This window comes from Zeus faber (genome assembly GCF_960531495.2).
Source record: "Zeus faber genome assembly, chromosome: 9".
Lineage (NCBI taxonomy): Eukaryota > Metazoa > Chordata > Actinopteri > Zeiformes > Zeidae > Zeus > Zeus faber.
Genome location: NC_137197.1, coordinates 19262992 through 19281697, shown reverse-complemented (window position 1 = coordinate 19281697; position 18706 = coordinate 19262992). Strand labels below are relative to the sequence as shown.

The 18706-nt window shown below is 47.4% G+C and overlaps 2 protein-coding genes across 2 annotated transcripts; one reads left to right on the top strand and one right to left on the bottom strand.

Moving 5' to 3' along the window:
* Positions 1-407: 407 nt before the first annotated feature.
* LOC307234802 (extracellular calcium-sensing receptor-like) lies at positions 408-4311 on the top strand (the record flags this gene model as incomplete). Its single annotated transcript, XM_080006666.1, has 10 exons — positions 408-520; positions 653-947; positions 1029-1115; positions 1241-1348; positions 1434-1600; positions 2174-2654; positions 2743-2973; positions 3071-3194; positions 3296-3768; positions 3871-4311. Exons 1-10 carry the CDS (start codon positions 432-434, stop codon positions 4309-4311), a joined length of 2496 nt encoding a protein of 831 aa, XP_079862792.1. The 5' UTR covers positions 408-431.
* Positions 4312-9058: 4747 nt separating this feature from the next.
* Positions 9059-16084, bottom strand: LOC307234800 (extracellular calcium-sensing receptor-like; the record flags this gene model as incomplete). Its single annotated transcript, XM_080006664.1, has 11 exons — positions 15972-16084; positions 15544-15835; positions 15136-15378; positions 14825-14920; positions 14101-14398; positions 13827-13999; positions 13134-13364; positions 12847-12970; positions 12159-12352; positions 9719-9997; positions 9059-9487 (listed from the first exon to the last, which is right to left on the bottom strand). The coding sequence occupies exons 2-11, from the start codon at positions 15799-15801 to the stop codon at positions 9059-9061; spliced, it is 2325 nt and encodes a 774-aa protein (XP_079862790.1). The 5' UTR covers positions 15802-15835; positions 15972-16084.
* Between the last annotated feature and the right edge of the window lie 2622 nt (positions 16085-18706).

The window sequence follows — 18706 nt, the reverse complement described above, 5'->3', positions numbered from 1 at the left end:
TATATATATCCATATATCCATATATCTATATATCCAGATGTAATTTTCTGTTAAACAAAAGGGAATTTCTGGGATTGCATTGCTCATTATTGCATGATAGTATGGAAAGTATGGAATGACAGGTCATGCATCATCCAGACTGGCATGGCTATATATACAGTAAATTCTAACTGCATTTTCTTCTGATGTGCAGTACTCTCTGTTTTATACCCCACAAGAGAAGGAAATTGGTTTCAAAGGGGAGATCAAAAGATCAAAGTCCAAACAAGTCTTCAGGCATGGGGTCAGGGTCAGAGTGTCTTCTTCTTTTCTGCGCCCTGCTGTGGTGGGAGAGTTTTGGGCATGTCATTGGTAACCAGACTCAGATCCAGCAATGTAAGCTCATGCCAGAGTCCATGGCTCTTCCAGTTCTGCAGCAAAACGGGGACATCATGATCGGTGGACTCTTTTCTCTTCACGACACGGTGGTGGAGCCCAATCTGACCTTCACGTCCATGCCTCTGCACGCACACTGCACCAGGTAACAGCACTGTGTGAGCTACTGTTGCAGTCTTAGTTGCAGTCTTAATAATCTATCACAGGGAAACAGGGAAAAAATAGGAAACTCTCCAAGGCATTTCGGGCACTCGTTTGACCGCCATCCTTCCTTCAGATTTAACTTTCGGACGTTCCGTTGGATGCAGACGATGATCTTTGCCATTGAGGAGATCAACAGGGAGGGAAAGCTGCTTCCAAATGTATCACTGGGATACAAGCTCTATGATTCGTGCAGTACACCCTTCCAGGCCCTGGAGGCCGCCATGGACCTGATGGCAACCAAGGAAGGTCTAGAGGAGAAGGAGGTGGAGGACAGCTGCCGCGGGACCATCCCAGTGGTGATCGGGGATGGAGGCTCCACTCAGTCCCTTGTGGTGGCTCGTTTTCTGGGAGTCTTCCACGTGCCACAGGTCAGACCTCCAGAGGCTTTAAACACATTGACCTTCTGGTTTTGAGGACATCAAGAGCATTTCCCTTTAACCTTCTCTCAGGTCAGTTATTTCTCTAGCTGTGCTTGTCTCAGTGACAAAAAGGAATTCCCTGCCTTTTTGAGGACCATGCCCAGCGACTTCTTCCAGGTTACAGCATATACACAATCACACACAATCTACAGGAAAATATGTTGTAAAATACATTTTTTCATCCCTTGTGTGTTAAATGATCCCTCTTGTGCTCACTCTTAGTTTCCTTCCATCCTCACCAGGTGGATGCACTGGTGCAGCTTGTCAAGCATTTTGGCTGGACGTGGGTGGGGGTAGTAGCTGGAGATGACGCCTACGGTCTCGGCGGCTCTAATATCTTTGCTGACAAGGTCTGGTCATTTTTTTTATTTCATTGTACTATTCCTCATATGCACCAAAGAACAACACCTCTATCCCTCGTAATCATTCTTGTAGGTTCAAAAGTTTGGCGCTTGCGTGGCCATCCATGAGGTGATCCCTAAGAACCATGCGAAGGAGCTGATGGCCGCTATAGTTTCCAGGATCCGCTCCTCGGGGGCGTGGGTGGTTCTGGTGTTTGCAGTGGAACAAGACGCCGCGGCGCTGTTTGATGAAGCACTCAGGCATGAATCTAAGAGATGTTATTTGAAGCCTCCGCCACAGCACACATCGCTAGAGATGACAAGTCCTTATTGCAGTCTTCTCTGAATATTATTTGACTGGATAGTTCAAGGAATTAAGTGAAAGAAGGATATTGCCTCCCAATCCATTCATATTGCGTCCCAATTACATTATTTATAAATTTAAAATGTATTTTATTTTCCATCATATTTAACAAGTATTTATTCATTATTAGTTATTAGGTTATCTGGTTACTCATTTACTTTTCTTTTTTTTTAGTTATTTATGTATTGAGTTATTTATTTATTTCATTATATATTTTTATTGTCATGTAAATACATTATTTTTGTCATGTATTTAGTTATTTATTTATTTTATGATTTTTATTTTCTTTCTATATCATATTACTTATATTTCATGCAAAGCACATTTCAGTCTTCTTTCTGTATTAATCTGATTTTTCTCTATTGATATTTCCTGTATTAATGTAATAATGTCTTTCTATAACCTTCTTTCTGTATTCGTGTATGCAACTGTTTGAATAAAGTTGTCGCTGCCTTTCCTTTGCCCTTCAGGCAAGACCTAACGGGGATCCAGTGGCTGGCCAGCGAGGCTTGGAGCACAGCATCCGTGCTCTCCAGCCCCACCAAGTACCACCGCGTCCTCCAGGGTTCCATGGGCTTCGCCATCCGCCAAGCGCACATTCCCGGGCTCCAGGACTTTCTGCTGCGCCTTCACCCCTCCAAGCCGCACGCCTCCGAGGATCCCTTCCTCGTCCCCTTCTGGGAGGAGGTATTTGGATGCAGCCTCGGCGTTGGGGCTGAAGGTCGGGAGAAAGGTCAAGTGGATGATAAACCTCCGTGCTCCGGGTCGGAGGAGCTGGGAAGTATGAGGAACATCTACTCCGATGTCTCCCAGCTCAGGATTTCTTACAATGTCTACAAGGCTGTTTACGCAATCGCTCATGCGATTAGGGGAATGAGGAACTGTAAGAAGGGTGGAGGGCCATTTCCTTTGAACGCCTGTCCAGAGGTAGACGTCATACAACCATGGCAGGTACAGCACTATTTATTGCCTGTTTAATAAAAAAAAAGTTTAATATTTAAAAAACAGACAGAATGATTGTGTTATTTCCCTCCAACAGCTGCTTCATTACCTTAAAAAGGTGGAATACCTCAATGCATTTGGTGACGAGACCAAGTTTGATGAGAACGGAGATCCAGTCGCCATGTATGACCTAGTGAACTGGCAGCTGGGACTTTATGGAGAGATGGAGTTTGTCACCATCGGCGAGTTCGATGAGACAGCAACGGCAGGCGCCAGTAAACTACAGATTGAAGAAGCCGATATTGTATGGAACGGCAACCAGACCACGGTGAGAATCTCAGAGAAATCCCTCTCCCAAAGCGAAGCACCTACGTGTGTCTGTGTGCGTGTTGACCTGTGTAGTGTGCCTTGTTGTTTTCCTGGAGGTCCCCTTGTCAGTGTGCAGCAGCATTTGTCCCCCTGGCACCAGGAAGGCCATCAGACCCAACTTTCCCATATGCTGCCATGACTGTGTTCTCTGTGCAGCCGGGGAGATTAGCAATCAGACAGGTCCGTGAAGCCAAATTAGGAGAATATCCCCGCTGCAAATATTAAACATGCTGCAAAATCCAGACATCTAAGCTAAAATGTTCCCTCATCCCTCTCATCAGATGCGATAGAGTGTGTGCGCTGCTTGCCGCTGTTCTGGTCCAACGTCGAGAGAACGGCCTGCATGCCCAAAAGGGTGGAGTTCCTGTCCTTCAGCGACACCATGGGCATCACCCTGCTGGCCGTGGCTCTCTTCGGCTCCCTCTGCACCTGCGGGGTCATCGTCATATTCTCCTGCCGCAGATCCACGCCCATCGTCAGGGCCAACAACTCGGAGCTGAGCTTCCTGCTGCTCTTCTCCCTGACCCTCTGCTTCCTGTGCTCCCTGACCTTCATCGGCCGGCCCTCCGACTGGTCCTGCATGCTGCGCCACACGGCGTTCGGCATCACCTTCGTCCTCTGCATCTCCTGCGTCCTGGGGAAGACCATCGTGGTGCTGATGGCCTTCAGGGCCACGCTCCCGGGAAGCAACATGATGAAGTGGTTCGGACCCGCACAGCAAAAGGCAATCATTACCGTCTGCACTTTGATTCAGGTGAGGATCTTTGATGTCCATACTTTATAGGATGATAATCGGAAAGAGGAAGAGGAAGTCCAATAACTTGTTTGGTGACCATACACATTTGTCCCCTCACAGGTGATAATCTGTGTAACCTGGCTCATCGTGGCTCCTCCCACTCTGCACAAACTGACGCCCAGAGAGAGCGCCGTTGTCATCCTCCTGTGCGACGAGGGTTCTGCCCTGGGTTTTGCTCTGGTCCTGGGCTACATCGGCCTGCTGGCCTGCCTCTGCCTCCTCCTCGCCTTCCTGGCCCGGAAGCTACCTGGCAAGTACAACGAGGCCAAGCTCATTACCTTCAGCATGCTGATATTCTGCGCCGTGTGGGCGGCCTTCATCCCGGCCTACATCAGCTCTCCGGGGAAGTACTCCACCGCCACAGAAGTATTTGCCATCCTGGCCTCCAGTTACGGGCTGCTGGTCTGTATCTTTGCCCCCAAGTGTTACATAATCCTGCTGAGGCCGGAGAAAAACACTCGAAAACATCTGCTTTCCAAGGTGGCTGTCGACAAGTTCTAGTGGATCCTCCTCCGCTCATTGCTGCGCTTCACTCTGTCGCCATTGCTTCTGATGTTTTATTGCTCAGTCTCGAAACCATTATCATCGCTTAAATCACTTTTAGACTCTCGTCTGGTTGGCCTTTTCCTGTGGCATGCGATTCATTAAAATTTCTACCACAAAGCAACATTAATCTCATTCAAAGGATCAAAGCATAGTTTGTTGACTCGTCCTCTGTGGCCGGAGGAATTTTGTTTCATGAACATGTCAAAACTCTTCTTCCCTCACTCAGAGAGCGGCAACAAACAGGAAGCGAGAGCATTTGGAGTAGCTTACACTGGGAACTGCATGTACGGATCAGGTTCTTCCTGTTAGGTTGACAGAGTGAGACCGAGTGGAATTTCGATGTACTGCCCCCGGATTTGAATTCAAACGTCAGTTCAAATACTGGAATTAAAATAATACAAAGATGACAATATTAATAATAATATACATTACTTACATTCTACCACTGGATGGTGTTGGTGTGCTGCAATTATTACTTAGATTATTCTTGATCATTTTAGTCCCTTAATGGAGGAGTTTCTCTCTATTAAGGTTGAATGTATCAATGAATGACCATATTTGTACACAAGTGTATTCATACCTTCATTTTATCTGAACCAATGTGTCTTTGAAAAATATGTATGCTGCCCCTGCAAATGTTATTTCCCATTGGCTTAATTCACTGGCCCAGATATTGTTTGGTTTAACAAGGGACCGCTGGGCTCATATATATACACACACATATGTATGTTTGGCATAATTTTCGTGATATATTTCGGGAATAGTTTGGTTTGGGTCAGATATATGGAGCGGCGCTTTGACCTTCTCCCTGGGAAGTGTTGGGGGAATATCTGAGCGCTGGATCAGAACGGGCTTTGGCAGCGGCGTCTGCAGCGATATGAGCAGAGATAGAGTAACCCAAGCCCGCCGTCCCGAGCTATGCCGTGTGGAAATCCCAGCTGTCAGTGGTTTATTAAACCTTCATACTCGGGAGGCCTTTTACATATCAACACGTATCTGCGCCTGGACGTTCTTCCTCTCAGTACAATAACAAACTATAACGTCAGGGGAGGTTTTTTTCATTGTTGGTTTTGGGTTTCTACAGCTGCTCCGCAGATAACGCTGATAAGTCCAGACTGATTGATCTGTTGTTCCAACGCGAGATGAGGAGTGACATCGGGGATCGGGGGAAGATACGCCGGAATCGCCCCCCGGAGACCCCCCAACCGGGGGTCCCTGCGAGACGGACGCATGAAGGGAAAGACAAGGAGAGGAAGGACGGAGCGGTATTCAATAAGGATTCTCATAATAAGAACATTCTACTCAAGTCTCACAAGGCTCATTCAGTCTGGACCTTGTTCTAATCTTTCTCATTCAATCGGTAACAGGCTGTAAGGTCAAGATTTCGAGTCTAACGGCTAATTATTTTTAGTCTTCGACTGCAATTATTTATATTCCAGGAGGTCACTTGGAGTCTGACACAGAAACCGTCTGGGCGTTCGTGATTGCGCCACGGAAGCTTTCGACACGACACGCTTTCTACGCTTACATCAATTGAAATAGCTCTCAAAAGCACCTGCAGCTCAGACATTTTAATGTTTTACTCTCCCAGGTGGGGGCAACATTTACTCAGTTAATATTTGAACACGTACGATAAGGATATAAGTATACGTACGGTATAAGTCAAGCCCATTTCATTATGAGTTATTCATGTCTGTGGGAAATGCAAAGATTGGTTCTTGTGATGTATTAATACGTTGCAGGATCAGTTTGCAGAGCCAGAGAGAACACTTTATTTGATATAATATCACCTGACCAACGCTTCCCACGGCTGAGGTGTTAAAGAAGGAAATTGAAATGAGTTTCACACAGCGTTATAAATGTAACTCGCTCGACTGATATCTATGCAGGTCCGGGAGAAATAACAGTGGATTGTACTAGTCAAACTTACAGCACCCCTGTTTCTTACAGGGGGAGTCACAACCTTGACAAGAGGGTATGAAATTGTTTTGTTTTTTTTGTTTTTTTTCTATCTCCCATTCATTTTATTTGTAAACCCAAGTGAGCTCTGTTTTTTTCTCCCCACCCCTGGGGCTTTTCATCTGCACCATTCATCTAACTACCATTATGATTTATTTTTTCAGATGCTCTCTTCTCCATCTTTTTCTTATCCTTTAAATTATTGCGATGAGTGTCAAGGAAGTTTGCCAGCGAAGAAACTAGAGTGCTGCACAATGCCACAAAAGGTCTATTCATTACCCGGCCAGGTATTTCCAGAGATAATGGGCAAGGGTCTGGAGCCAGAGACATTAAAGACATGGAAGTAATGGTGGTGATGAGAGCTTTTTGTACGTCAGAGCAACCATGAGGATCCCCTGTCGAATTAGATAGTTATGTGTGGAATTTCTGAAATGGGTTTACAAAACCATCGTACATTCTGGCCTTTGACACATTAAAAACTAGGATCATATCCAACTCTACTACCAGTTAACTAAGGGTTAACTGGCGGGCACCCTTCTAAAACGGCAGATAAGGAGATGTTGCCCCACCGTTGCGTCTCCAACACCTATATGCCAATGCGAGATAGCGTAAGTAAACCAGAAAAAGGGGAAGGAAGGGTTTCTCCTTCCCCTTGTCTGGTAGCTCTTGTAGGAATTATCATTCCTGCAAGTGCTGAACACCACTCCTCAAACACACTCCATTTACTCTCCTAAAAGGGTTTTTGTGGACAAGACTCTGGCATTATGAATGGTCGTGACATTCATTCCACATCTCAGTTCCTGGTGGAGCAGTTATCTGATCCTGTGGCTGATCCTGCAGCTCCCCTTGGTATTCCAGCAGCAATGAGGAAGCGTTGAGGGCTCTCAGAGGCGGAGAGACCGACCTGTAAGTTTTCTTTTCTGGCAAGGAGGGCTGTAGACAGTCATGTTTAGAGGACGGAGCACGGGCTTCAAGGTCCTGGTCAGCCTCCGGTTTTGGTGCAGGTGAGAAGCGGAGAATTGCTCTCCTGGTGACGTGTTGACCCTCCCTGGACAGGGTAATCAGAGAATTCCGCTTTCCTCAGCAGAAATAATGGTAGAGGCTGCCAGCCATGTGTTTGGTCTTTGGTAACCTTCTCCCTTCTTTGCTGGAAGTAGAGGTCACCCCCCTTTCTCCTATTGCCCGTACCGAGCGGATCAGCTGCATCCGCCATGCCCGTAATGGTGATTGCGATGACCCCACTCACATCCTGACCACTGCTATTGGTCAGACACCATGTGTTGTTAATATCATCTCAAATAGAGCAACATACAACAACATACTTGTGGAATTCCTAGAACCACCGGATGGCTGCCATGGATTCCAATTGATGACCCATGAGGAAATTGCCGATGGCCTCTAAAGATGGGTGACGGAGTCGAGCTGATCTCCCCATATTAAACCTGTAATTTGTGTTTCCACTAAGCCAGTGGATGCAGTAGGTGCTGGGTCCTGATCCTTAAGATTGGCTTGGCATGCTGTTCTGCAGCATAGGCACGTAACACAAGGGCACCCAAGAGCCAGGGGGGCTGATACAACTTGGGGCTGCTCTACCCTTTTTTTCAAAACCTTCTGTGTCAAAGCAGGCTCAATAGAAATTGCCGGTTTAGTGAATAGCTGTTGCTACTGTTGTGTCATACATATTAATAGCTTCGAGTATGGCTATGATGAAGAGACTGCAAGTGCACACGAAAGTTGGTTACTGCCCAACAACTATGTTGTTAGCCAAGGCTGGAAAGTTGAGCTGATCATTTTGAGAGACACAAACTTATGAAAACGAGCTGACGCCAAATGTGGCACTCCGGGGAACGTGTCTAACTTAGTTGTCCAACTTTGTGCAATTTAGTCTGTTTGTTTAAACAGACGGTTTACTGTAATTGATGTGAATCTATCTTTGGGGGATTTGCATGAGGAAATCATCAATCTGTAACCAAAATGATGAACCATAGTTTTTGTGATTGTGGCACATTTTGCTGACGAGAATAATATTATAATATATTATATTTCCAACATAGTTTATATGTGACACTGGGCCACTGTAAAATCAAATGATCAAACTCAACATATGAATAGAATCCCTAACACAATGCAAAATATGTATGCCAGAGTAGATATGACTTTTCTGAATGTACATCAGCCCATGCTCGCTTATTTGCATCACATAAACAGAGCCTGCCTCTGCTGCCATCAGCCTTTTCAGAATGTCAGACTCCTGAGGTGATATTATACATGGTAAAGGATACCGAGCCATAGAAGGCATCACTTAATGCTGCCTTCAAATATGCTGATCTGCCCTGATGGGAATGCCAGGAAATATGGTATTTTAAAACTGTCGACATAAAATATTGAAAGGATGTTTACTCACTCAAGCTGGATAAATGAATATGTCTAAGGGGTTGTCAAAAAGCCAATGGACCAACTTTTTGACTGTTTGACCTCACATTCATGTTGTCATATTTTATTGAGATTGGTTCATTCAACGCTGTAACGTGTCCGAGCTCCGGGACATAGTTAAATCATACAATACAAAGCATGAGTTTCATTTACCATTTATTTGACAAGACGTCTGTACACCATTATAAACACCATACAGCTTTCAGAATCAACTATACATAGCACTTAAAACAAAATTGAAAATCCATATTTCCCTGCTGTTCAAGAAGCTGTTTGCGTGTCATTTCAACTTTTGTATTGCGTGTCTTTTCTATTTGGCCATCAAGCATTTCCTGGTGTTTCTGTCAGGTCTGAGCAGGATGACGAAACATTTTGGAGCGAAGATGCACAGCAGCAGGCCGTAACTGGATGCTAAGATGGCGAAGATCTCCACCGCCACAGTGTACTTCCCGGGAGAGCTGACGTACGCCGGGACAAAGGCCATCCAGACGGCGCAGAAGATCAGCATGCTGAAGGTGATGAACTTGGCCTCGTTGAAGTTGTCCGGGAGTTTTCTGGCCATGAACGCCAAGAGGAGGCAGATGCAGGCCAACAGGCCGATGTAGCCCAGGACCAGAGAGAAGCCCACCACCGAACCCACTTCGCACTCAAGGATGATCTTGGGTCCTCGGTTCTCCTGGACGCCTCGCTCCGTCGGCCGCGGCGGGGCGAGGATCAGCCACAGCACACAAATCAGTACCTGGGGGCAAAAGTTTGAAAACCAAATGGCTGCAATCGTCAAGAAATGAATATTATACTAAAGATACCTATAAATAAATCCGTCCATTGCTAAAATGAGAAGATACCAAAGCTGGATGCCCTTATTGAAGCTGCACCAATTCCAGTGGTACTAGTGTCTCACTGAACCTAAACGACGGCACCGTCATCATTATTATAACACACTAACAAGCTAGAGATGCTGCAGGCTCACCTGTACCAGCGTGCAGAGGGAGATGCCGATTCTCTGCTGAGCCGGACCAAAGTAGCGCATGAGGTTTTCCCCGGGCAGCATGGAGTGGAAGGCCACCAGGACCACCATGGTGCGGCTGAGCAGGCAGGAGATGCACAGCACAAAGCTGATCCCGAACCAGGCGTGCCGGAGCATGCAGGACCAGGCCGCCGGGCGTCCGATGAAGGCCAGGGCGCACAGGAAGCACAGCTTGAGCGACAGCAGGAGCATGAAGCTGACCTCGGAGTTGTTCGCTCGCACCTCGAACAACACGAGAGAGGGAATTCAAAGTAGGTGGCACATGTTCGGCGCAGACAGAAATGCCGGCGTGGTGTCGTGAAACGTAGTTCCATTTCAATGGATTTCACGTCAAGCTTCTACGCTTTAATCAGAGACATTATAATAGCACTTTGGACTGTAACTCTGGATTATACTTTGCATAAGGACATCCAACACCACCTTGGAGTATAAATATTTGGACTGTTGTTACTTATTAGGATTGCTGTTATAATAGGATCATTAGTACTATTACCCTTATCCATCTGTGGGCCTGTGTTCTTAAGGGATCCCGGGGCCCCACGGGGGAGTCTGGGCGGTGGCGCCCGCTCCTTTACCTGAGTTGAGCTGGCCTGTCTCCGGGGGTGGGGGGTGGGGCGGGGTTTGGCGCTTGTGTGTCCTTCTGCGTCCCGTGGGGCGGGGGGTGGCCCCTCGTGCTGGGGGCTGGTTAGGCGTTCCGTCTGGTCCTGTCAACCTGGGTCCTGAACCTGGTTGGCTGTGCTAGGCACGGGGCTCACCATGTGGCCTCCTTCGTGGGGGGCGGTCTCCTGTCATCACACTGGGCTGCTGGAGTACCTGCCCTCTGACGCTCTCGGTGCGCGGGGCGCTCGTCGCTGGGGGGTCGGGCTGTGGGTGGAGGTGCCGTCTGCCGTCTGCTGCCGTCACCTCCATGTGCCCCGCGCTGGACATACGCTGCTACGTGTATGGGCACTTGGCACCCACGCGGGGTGGGGCGTCTGGTCGGCTGTGGTCGGGCGGGCCTCACCCTTGTGCGGGGTGTGGGTGGGCATGGGGGTCCTGCTGGCTCGCCTGTGGGGCGGGCGGCTCAGGTGGGGTGTTGGTCTGTCGCCGTGGGGCCGGGATCCGGGCCCGCGGTCCGTGCCTTGCGCCCATGGCCCGGGTTCTGTGCTTGCGGCTGCCTCTTTTGCCTGCACCTGGGGGTTGGTTGTATGTGTGCGCCGCTGGGGTGCGGTGTCTCCTCGTGCTCCCTGGGACTGGGTCATGCTCCTCGGGGCTGGGTGTGGGGGTTGCTCCACAACACAGCCCTCTGGCTTCTCTGGGGGCCCAGGGGTCTTCTGTGGCCGCAGGGCAGGGTACTCAGGACTTTCCTGCAGCCGGAGGGTGTCCTCAGGCCTGTGGAGTTCGGGGGGGCTTTGGGGCCCCTTCCGCTGCTTGGAGGCGCCGCGACATAATACCCACCTTCTACACCAATACCAATGGGGATAAGTCATGTACACTCACCGGTGGACATCTTACACACACACACACACACACACACACACACACACACACACACACACACACACACACACACACACACACACACACACACACACACACACACACACACACACACACACACACACACAGACCACAAACACCCTTGAACGCACCCCACCACCCTCCTGGTTGCATTCCTCTCCTTTCCTCCCTCATTTGCTGCCATAATTATGACAGGAAGAGGCAACATGACCAGTCGTAGTTCCAGTTTTCCTGGACATAATTAACTGTTTTCCAATACATGTTGTCGTCCAATGTTCATGTTTTTGTGTAAATGTTGTTTGTTTCTATGTTTATTTATCTCACCGTGGTGATTCTCCCCCTCTTGGAGTAGTGATCCGTTGTTTATAGACCCAAACATGATAAATAGTTCTCCAAAGAGGGGGATTGGTGGTGGTTCTCCATGACCAAAAACTGTGCTCTTGTCATTCTACAGGTCGTCCACAGGACACAGTTGTTGCAGCAGTTGTTGATGATTAAAGAATGAATGAGTGTCATTGCAGGTTGAGAAGTTGAACTCCACTTGCAGACTAACTCTGTCCTAGATGCAATGGCACAAATACTCTGTGTTGTATGCCCAGCATGCTGACAGCACAGGTTAAAAAAAAACAACTATTACCCCCGTTATTGTGGACTTATCATTGTATGCCACTGTTGTTAATACTGGATGCCACTCCTTGACTTCTGCTATTACTCTATTACTGTATTATTACGTCTGGCGAGGAGCTCAATGAGCACTCCATTTTTGACATCTTATCTTATTTTATTTTATCTTATCTTAACTTATCTTATCTTGGAAAAAGCTCAAGGTACTAAATTGGCAATCATCTATGTACTGTATGTGTGTGAGTAGTTGACGCCTCACCAGCGGTGTGTGGCGGTAGTAAAAGAAGGTGGTGAAGGTGGCAGCTGTCAAGGTCGCCCCGGCAACCGAGATGATGGAGAGGATGACGCCCATGGTGTCGTTGTAGGAGAGAAATTGGACCTGCAGCGGGAGGCAGAGCGTGTGGTCTGAACTCGACCAGAACCGCTCTGGACACTGGCCGCAGTCCAGCGATCCTGAAAAAGAGACGTAGGAGGTAGAATAGGAGTCGTAATTATGTTCACATTTCTGATTATTATGATTTTGAAGATTGCCGATAGATAGATAGATAGATAGATAGATAGATAGATAGATAGATAGATAGATAGATAGATAGATAGATAGATAGATAGATAGATAGATAGATAGATAGATAGATAGATAGATAGATAGATAGATAGATGTTTCCCTATGCCAATAAAGCCTTTTTAATTAAATATCCATCCATCCATCCATTCATCTATCTATGTATCTATATGCCAATATACTGTACAATAAACCGAATGATAAAATAAATATAATAATTATAATATTAAATATAAAATAAGCTTTAGCCAAAAGTTTTATAAAAAAATATAAAAAAATATTTTTATTATTATAAGGTTATTAAAAATCAATCAAACAGATTAACCAGAAAACACGCAGACCTAAAAAATGAACTAAAATAACTAACTGAAGGGTTGTTCGATACCTGTTTGGTTGCTGATTTCCCCCGCGGGGCAGCGCACACAGTCGAAGCAGCACTCGGGTCTTCCTTTCTGAACGGCTTTCCTCCAACCGGCAGGACAAGGAGCGCTGCACACAGACACTGGCACCTACAGTGTATTATTAAGATCAGATAACATAAGATAAAACTTTATTAAGCCCCGTGGGGAAATGCGGAAGATGGAGAACGGAATTGGAAAATAAGCCGCCCGGTGATAAAATGCCAGCTTGTGTTACTTCATATGAATACACTAAATTCAATTCAGAACAAACCTCATTTCCTCCTCCTCCGCCCCACAGCACGTTGCCCATATCGATGTGAAACTGCCCGCCTGAGCCCCGACGGGACACAAAATGGCCGACTTTGACAAACTCCACGGCCCCCTGAGGCGTCATGCGCCAGTTGAGGATGTCGTACGAGGCCGGTGGGTCTCCGTTCTGATCGAAATATAGTTGTTCTCCCAGTGGAGTGGTGAAGTTCACCCTGCGGATGTAGTGGGAGAGCTGGAACGCAAAGGGTTCAAGGGAAGCTTCATAGAGGTTAAATGATAGAATCTTCTCACGTATCACAGCTATGCCCATTTTTTATTGTTAATTGTTTGGTTGATTGTTTATAGATGTTTTTCAATTCTTTAGTTGTCTTTTTAGATTTGTTTTTAGTTATGTTCGTTGTCAGGTGCCGTTTTCTTAAGGTCCCTAAAAAAGGTTTTTAGGTTTATTTTTATTGTTTATCGTTTATCATTATTGTATATTGCCACATTTTTATTGTTCATTGTTCATTTCTAGGCTTATTGTACATGGCCAATTTCTCAGCTAATTCTCAGGCTCATCGCATTTCCCTTTTTTTTTTTTTTTTTTAATTCTTATAACATTATTATTATTGCCGGTTTTTGATGTGAGCTGCTGTGACACTGCAATTTCTGTCTGGGGATCAATAAAATAAACATGTGAATAATCACATTTTACCTGAGAAGGAAGCAGCTTCCTGACGTCAGGGCACCGGCCATCGGTGAGGGGTCCTTCCCCGGGCGGACAGTCCAATATGTCCTGAAGAGCATGGGCCACGGCGTACACGGCCTTATAGACGTTATAGGTGGCTCTAAGTTGGGACACGTCAGCATAGACACTGTCCCCCAAGGCTGTTTAAAAAATATGGGGGAAAAACAGACCCAGGGTCAAAGATCTAACACCCTGGCCCTGCAATAAAAATGACAAAAGCATACCATTACTTCTCGTTTACCTATGACCTCCGAGCCTGAGCAGGACTCCCCCGCTGATTGCTCTTCGACACCGAGGGAGCATGCAAACAGCGCTCGCCAAAGTTCCCCCTTGAAGGGGTCGGTGTCAGGGGAGAGGCGGATCTGAGTCAGAAAAGAGCCCAGGCCGGGTATGTCGGCCTTACGCAGAGCCAAGCCGATGGTCCCCACCAGAGAGGGAACGTTTTGAGGCATCGACAGGGCAGAGTACGTGACCCAGGCTTCGTTAGCGAGCCACTGTTTATCTGTTATGTTCTGATGGACCACCTCTTCCAGCAACGCCTAGCAAAGAAAGAGAGGGAGTGGTATCATGGACTGGAGGGTATGCAGCATGACATTCTGCTGAATTGATTGGTAAGAAAATAAAGACGCCCAAAAAAGCCCAATGGGAATGCTGAAAAACTGACCAAACCTTATCAACAGGTGAAAATAATTCTATAAGCCAGGTGCATGTTGTATATACATATATACTGTATGTTGTATATGTATATAACTATAGTACTACTGTATATACAAACAAGTTTCTCAGGCATCTAGGTTCAAACATTACAGAAAACTGATACATTTCCTTCAATCGATCCAGTTGCTCTTAATATTTGAAGGAAACAAATTCAAAAAGATTCTACCTCTGGAGAACAACACTGTAGCAACAGATTGCACTGACATTTCAACAAATATCACAAATTATGTGCTTGGGAATCAGTTTACCTTCGCATCCTGATCAATGACAAATGTCACTACTACTCTGGCAGAGGACCTCTGGATTGTTTCGACAATTTTCTTGATTTTCTCCTTTGGGTGTCCCTTTGGTGACAAAGGAGCGGAAGACAAAATAATTCAGAAGACACACAAAGCACAAATAAAATGTAGAAAGGCGTGGAAATGTTACAAGGATATAATCTGCGTTAGTTTATGGCCAGAAATAGGTGAGTGTGCATCAGGCCACAAGAGTAACATGCTGCCAAAGCTGCGATTTTCTACAGCTGTGAACACTCAGAGTAGAAAGTCAGGCCCTTTACCCTTGGCACAACCTCATGGTAGTCGACACACACTCCGGTTCCCCTGAGTTCCTCCATTAAGATCTGAATCGCAAATCTGCCGTAATCGTCGTCTGTAGACACCAGCCCCACCCAGCTCCATCCCAGCAGGAGCAGCAGCTTGGCCATGGCCTGGGCTTGCAAGGCGTCGCTGGGGATCGTGCGGAAGAATATCGGGTACTTCAAGCTGTTACTCAGGCACATGCACGTGGCTAAGTAGCTCACCTGAGGGATCGGAAAGAGCAGCGAGAGCGCAATTCGACAAGTGACGGATGAAGATGTAGATGAGCGAAGACGATAGCAAGGTGATGATGGAGTAAAGCATTGCAAAGGTACAGAGCCACACAATTTCTCAGTGAAATTGAGCTGTTCGATCGTGCTGTTCCTCACCATTGGCACATCAAACACCCCCAGGGTGTCTGCAACCACAATGGATGCTGAGGACCTGGCATCTCCAATGATGACCGGTACCTTGGTGGTAGATTCACATGTGTCGCCTGCTGAAGAAACCCCCAGTCCGGTGACCATGGCCAAGGCCGAGGCCAGGGTGGTGGTCTCGGCCAGGCAGGAGTCCGCTGCCAGGTAGCCCAGGGTCAGGTTGCGGAGAAGCTTGGGGTTCCTGTTGATCTCCTCCACCGCGAAGATCATGGTACGCAGCCAGCGATACGCTCGCTGGTTAAAACTAAAGGCAAGAGAGAGAGGGAGGGATATTGGAAACATAATGGGTCCGGGAACAGACAAAGATATACAAGGACAAAGACATTAAGTGATACATGATTCATAACCTTCACATTGACCTTCCGGAACCGTGGACTTACACAGTGCAAGAAGCATTCACCCTCAACTTTTGAAATTCTGTCTCAGGCGGCGGTGCCTCCACGTGAATGGGAAACAGGCCTCCGATGATCACATCGCCCCTCTGATAAAGACTGCCTGAGACGGGCTTTTGCATCAGCTCGCAGCGCTCCCCTTCGTCCAAGTCCTTCGCCTCCGCCGCCCGGAGGCCCCAGAGAAACCAGAGCCAGGCGCCAACGCACATCACTGCAGCGAGTTGAAAGGAATGAGTGAAAAGGCGAGGAAAGGACTGTCACGGGCTTATTAACGGCGACGAAAAAAAATAAAAAGGGAAAAAATGCAGGAAGGAACCTGTTGAGAAAAAGGTTAAACGTGTATCTATTGTTTTCATATGAGTGATAGCATATTCAGGAGGAACAAAACGTCATGCAGTAACTCAGTATTTTAAGATGTATTCCAAATATTTACGAGTGGCAAAGATAGATAACAGCATAGAGGCCTACTTCGAGCGACAGACATGAGCATGACCTCCCCCACCACAAAGTCGACCAGAAGGGAAGGAGGCCGGCTTCTGATATAGAGGGAAAACGACGCCTCTGGCTGAACGGCCACATGGGAAGCAATTCAACTTCTGGTTGACGCAGAGGAGAAAATTAGTTTGTTTTTGAATCGAGGGCCACGCTGGAATATCATTTCGGGATAACAAAGCAATTGAATAAAACCCATGCGCGCCAATTTAGCTTTGCCAGACTGATGAGAAAAAGAAAAAAGGGATGATGTAATTCCCTTTTTTCTATTCAGGCCACTAGTGTATCATGACACGAGGTATATCCAATTAAATTCAAGCTGGACACATTTGGAGCTGCCTCGTTGAGAAGCAGGTCGAGCTGGTGTGGAGGAGGCCGAGTAATTACATGTTCTCATGCAATCAACGTGACCCTGAAAAATGTGCATCTCTTCTGAGAGCCAGCCAGTGTGGAGGCTGGGGGGGAAGAGGCTCGTGCCTCCATGTTTGTGTGTGACTTGCACAATGAGTGGGGGAACTAAGTGAATTAAAGAGGTATGGAAGGTAAGAGGGGTTAGGGGGAAAATGGAAAGAGGAAGAAAGAGAGAGAGAGAGAGAGAGAGAGAGAGAGAGAGAGAGAGAGAGAGCTGTCATTTACAGGATGAACCACTGTCATGTTCTGCATTGAATCAAGTGCTCATCCAATTACATACTGAGTGTTCTCTCTCTCTCTCTCTCTCTCTGTCTCTCTCTTTCTTTTTCCTCCACTCATCCCTTCCATTCCCCTCTTCTCGCCCCCCCATATGCTGCCCATCTGCTCTGTCACCACCTGACCCCTCTCCTCTCCACTCCTCTCCTCTCCTCCCCTCCCCTCTCCTCTCCACTCCCTCTTCTCCTCTCCTCTCCTCCTCCTCTCCTCCTCCTCCTCTCCTCCCCTCTCCTCCTCCTCCCCTCTCCTCCTCCTCCTCCCCTCTCCTCTCATCTCCTCTGTTTACCCCTCCTTTCGTCCCCTCTCCCCTCTTCTCCTCTCCCCCTCTCCCGTTCCCTCCCATCTCCCCTCCTCTGCTTCTCCTCATCCCTTCTCTTGCTCCGCCTTGCCCTCCGCTTGGCCTTTGAGGTACCGCCACTACCGTATGTGCGTGACCCGCTTGAGTGCCTTTTAGCTCTCATCGGGTGGTCCAGACAGGCCGCAATTAGCAGGGTTCCAGGGACCAGATCTGAGGAAAATGGCGGTTCATCAAATTATAGAGAAGGATTGGGACCATGCCTCCCTCCATCCTGTTCGCATAACCACTAATTTAGCTTTGTTCCGGGCAACCACGGCTTTAATCACATGCCGCTCACAATTAAACAAATCACTTCATTGTCTTTCATTTGTCCGTGTTTTATAGCAGTGTTTTTCATCGGTGGCACGGCAGCGTGCGGTGAGAGTTTATCAGCTGTGCCCGTGAACATTTTTCAAATTCCGGTTAAAAAAACAAAGTTTTATTAAACCGAAAGCGAGAGTCGACATGCGCGGCGAGCGAGAGTGGGAAGAATCGGATGTGAATGGAATTCTCGCGAGAATCCTTTGGTTATGCGAATGTTGGTGGAATGCAAAGAGTAAATCAGTCCTCAACCATTATTTTCAGTTTGGAGGTGTAACTTACTCGCCCACTCTGTTGCCGGAGTGACCCCCCCCTCCAACTCATTTACGAACGAATCGTGCGGGAGTCATGCATCAGCACGGCATAATAAAAAGCACAGTTCCGTGGGTTTCTGACCGTTTTAGTGGTTTAACAGCGCCGCGGTCACTGTAAAAAGCGTGCCGAGGCAGAATGAGGGTCGGGAAACACGTATTTTTTTAACCCGTAGAAGTGAATAATGTGCCACATGTGTCAAAATTCATTTTCTGAGACAGATTTCACGTGATATTAACCCCGAGACGTGGAGGAGGAACGACGGAGGAGTGGGAGCGGCGACCCCCAGGGACCAGGTTGCCGGCCCCAGCTGTACGCAACTCTCCACGGGGAGGAAGCATGATGGAGCCCAGGCCCCCGCACAGCTGGGACGTGGTCCACAGAGAAATGGGCTTCTCACCTTCCTCTAAAGCACATACAGTACAATAATAAATCGGACTGCCGAAAGCTCGCCTGAGGAAGGGTAAAGGGGGTCTGTTTTTTTTTTGTGGATGGATGTGATCTCCACTCCGCTGGACCTTCTCCAGTCTGGTCACATTAAGTTCTCCCGGCGCGGGGCCTGGCATCGCACCAA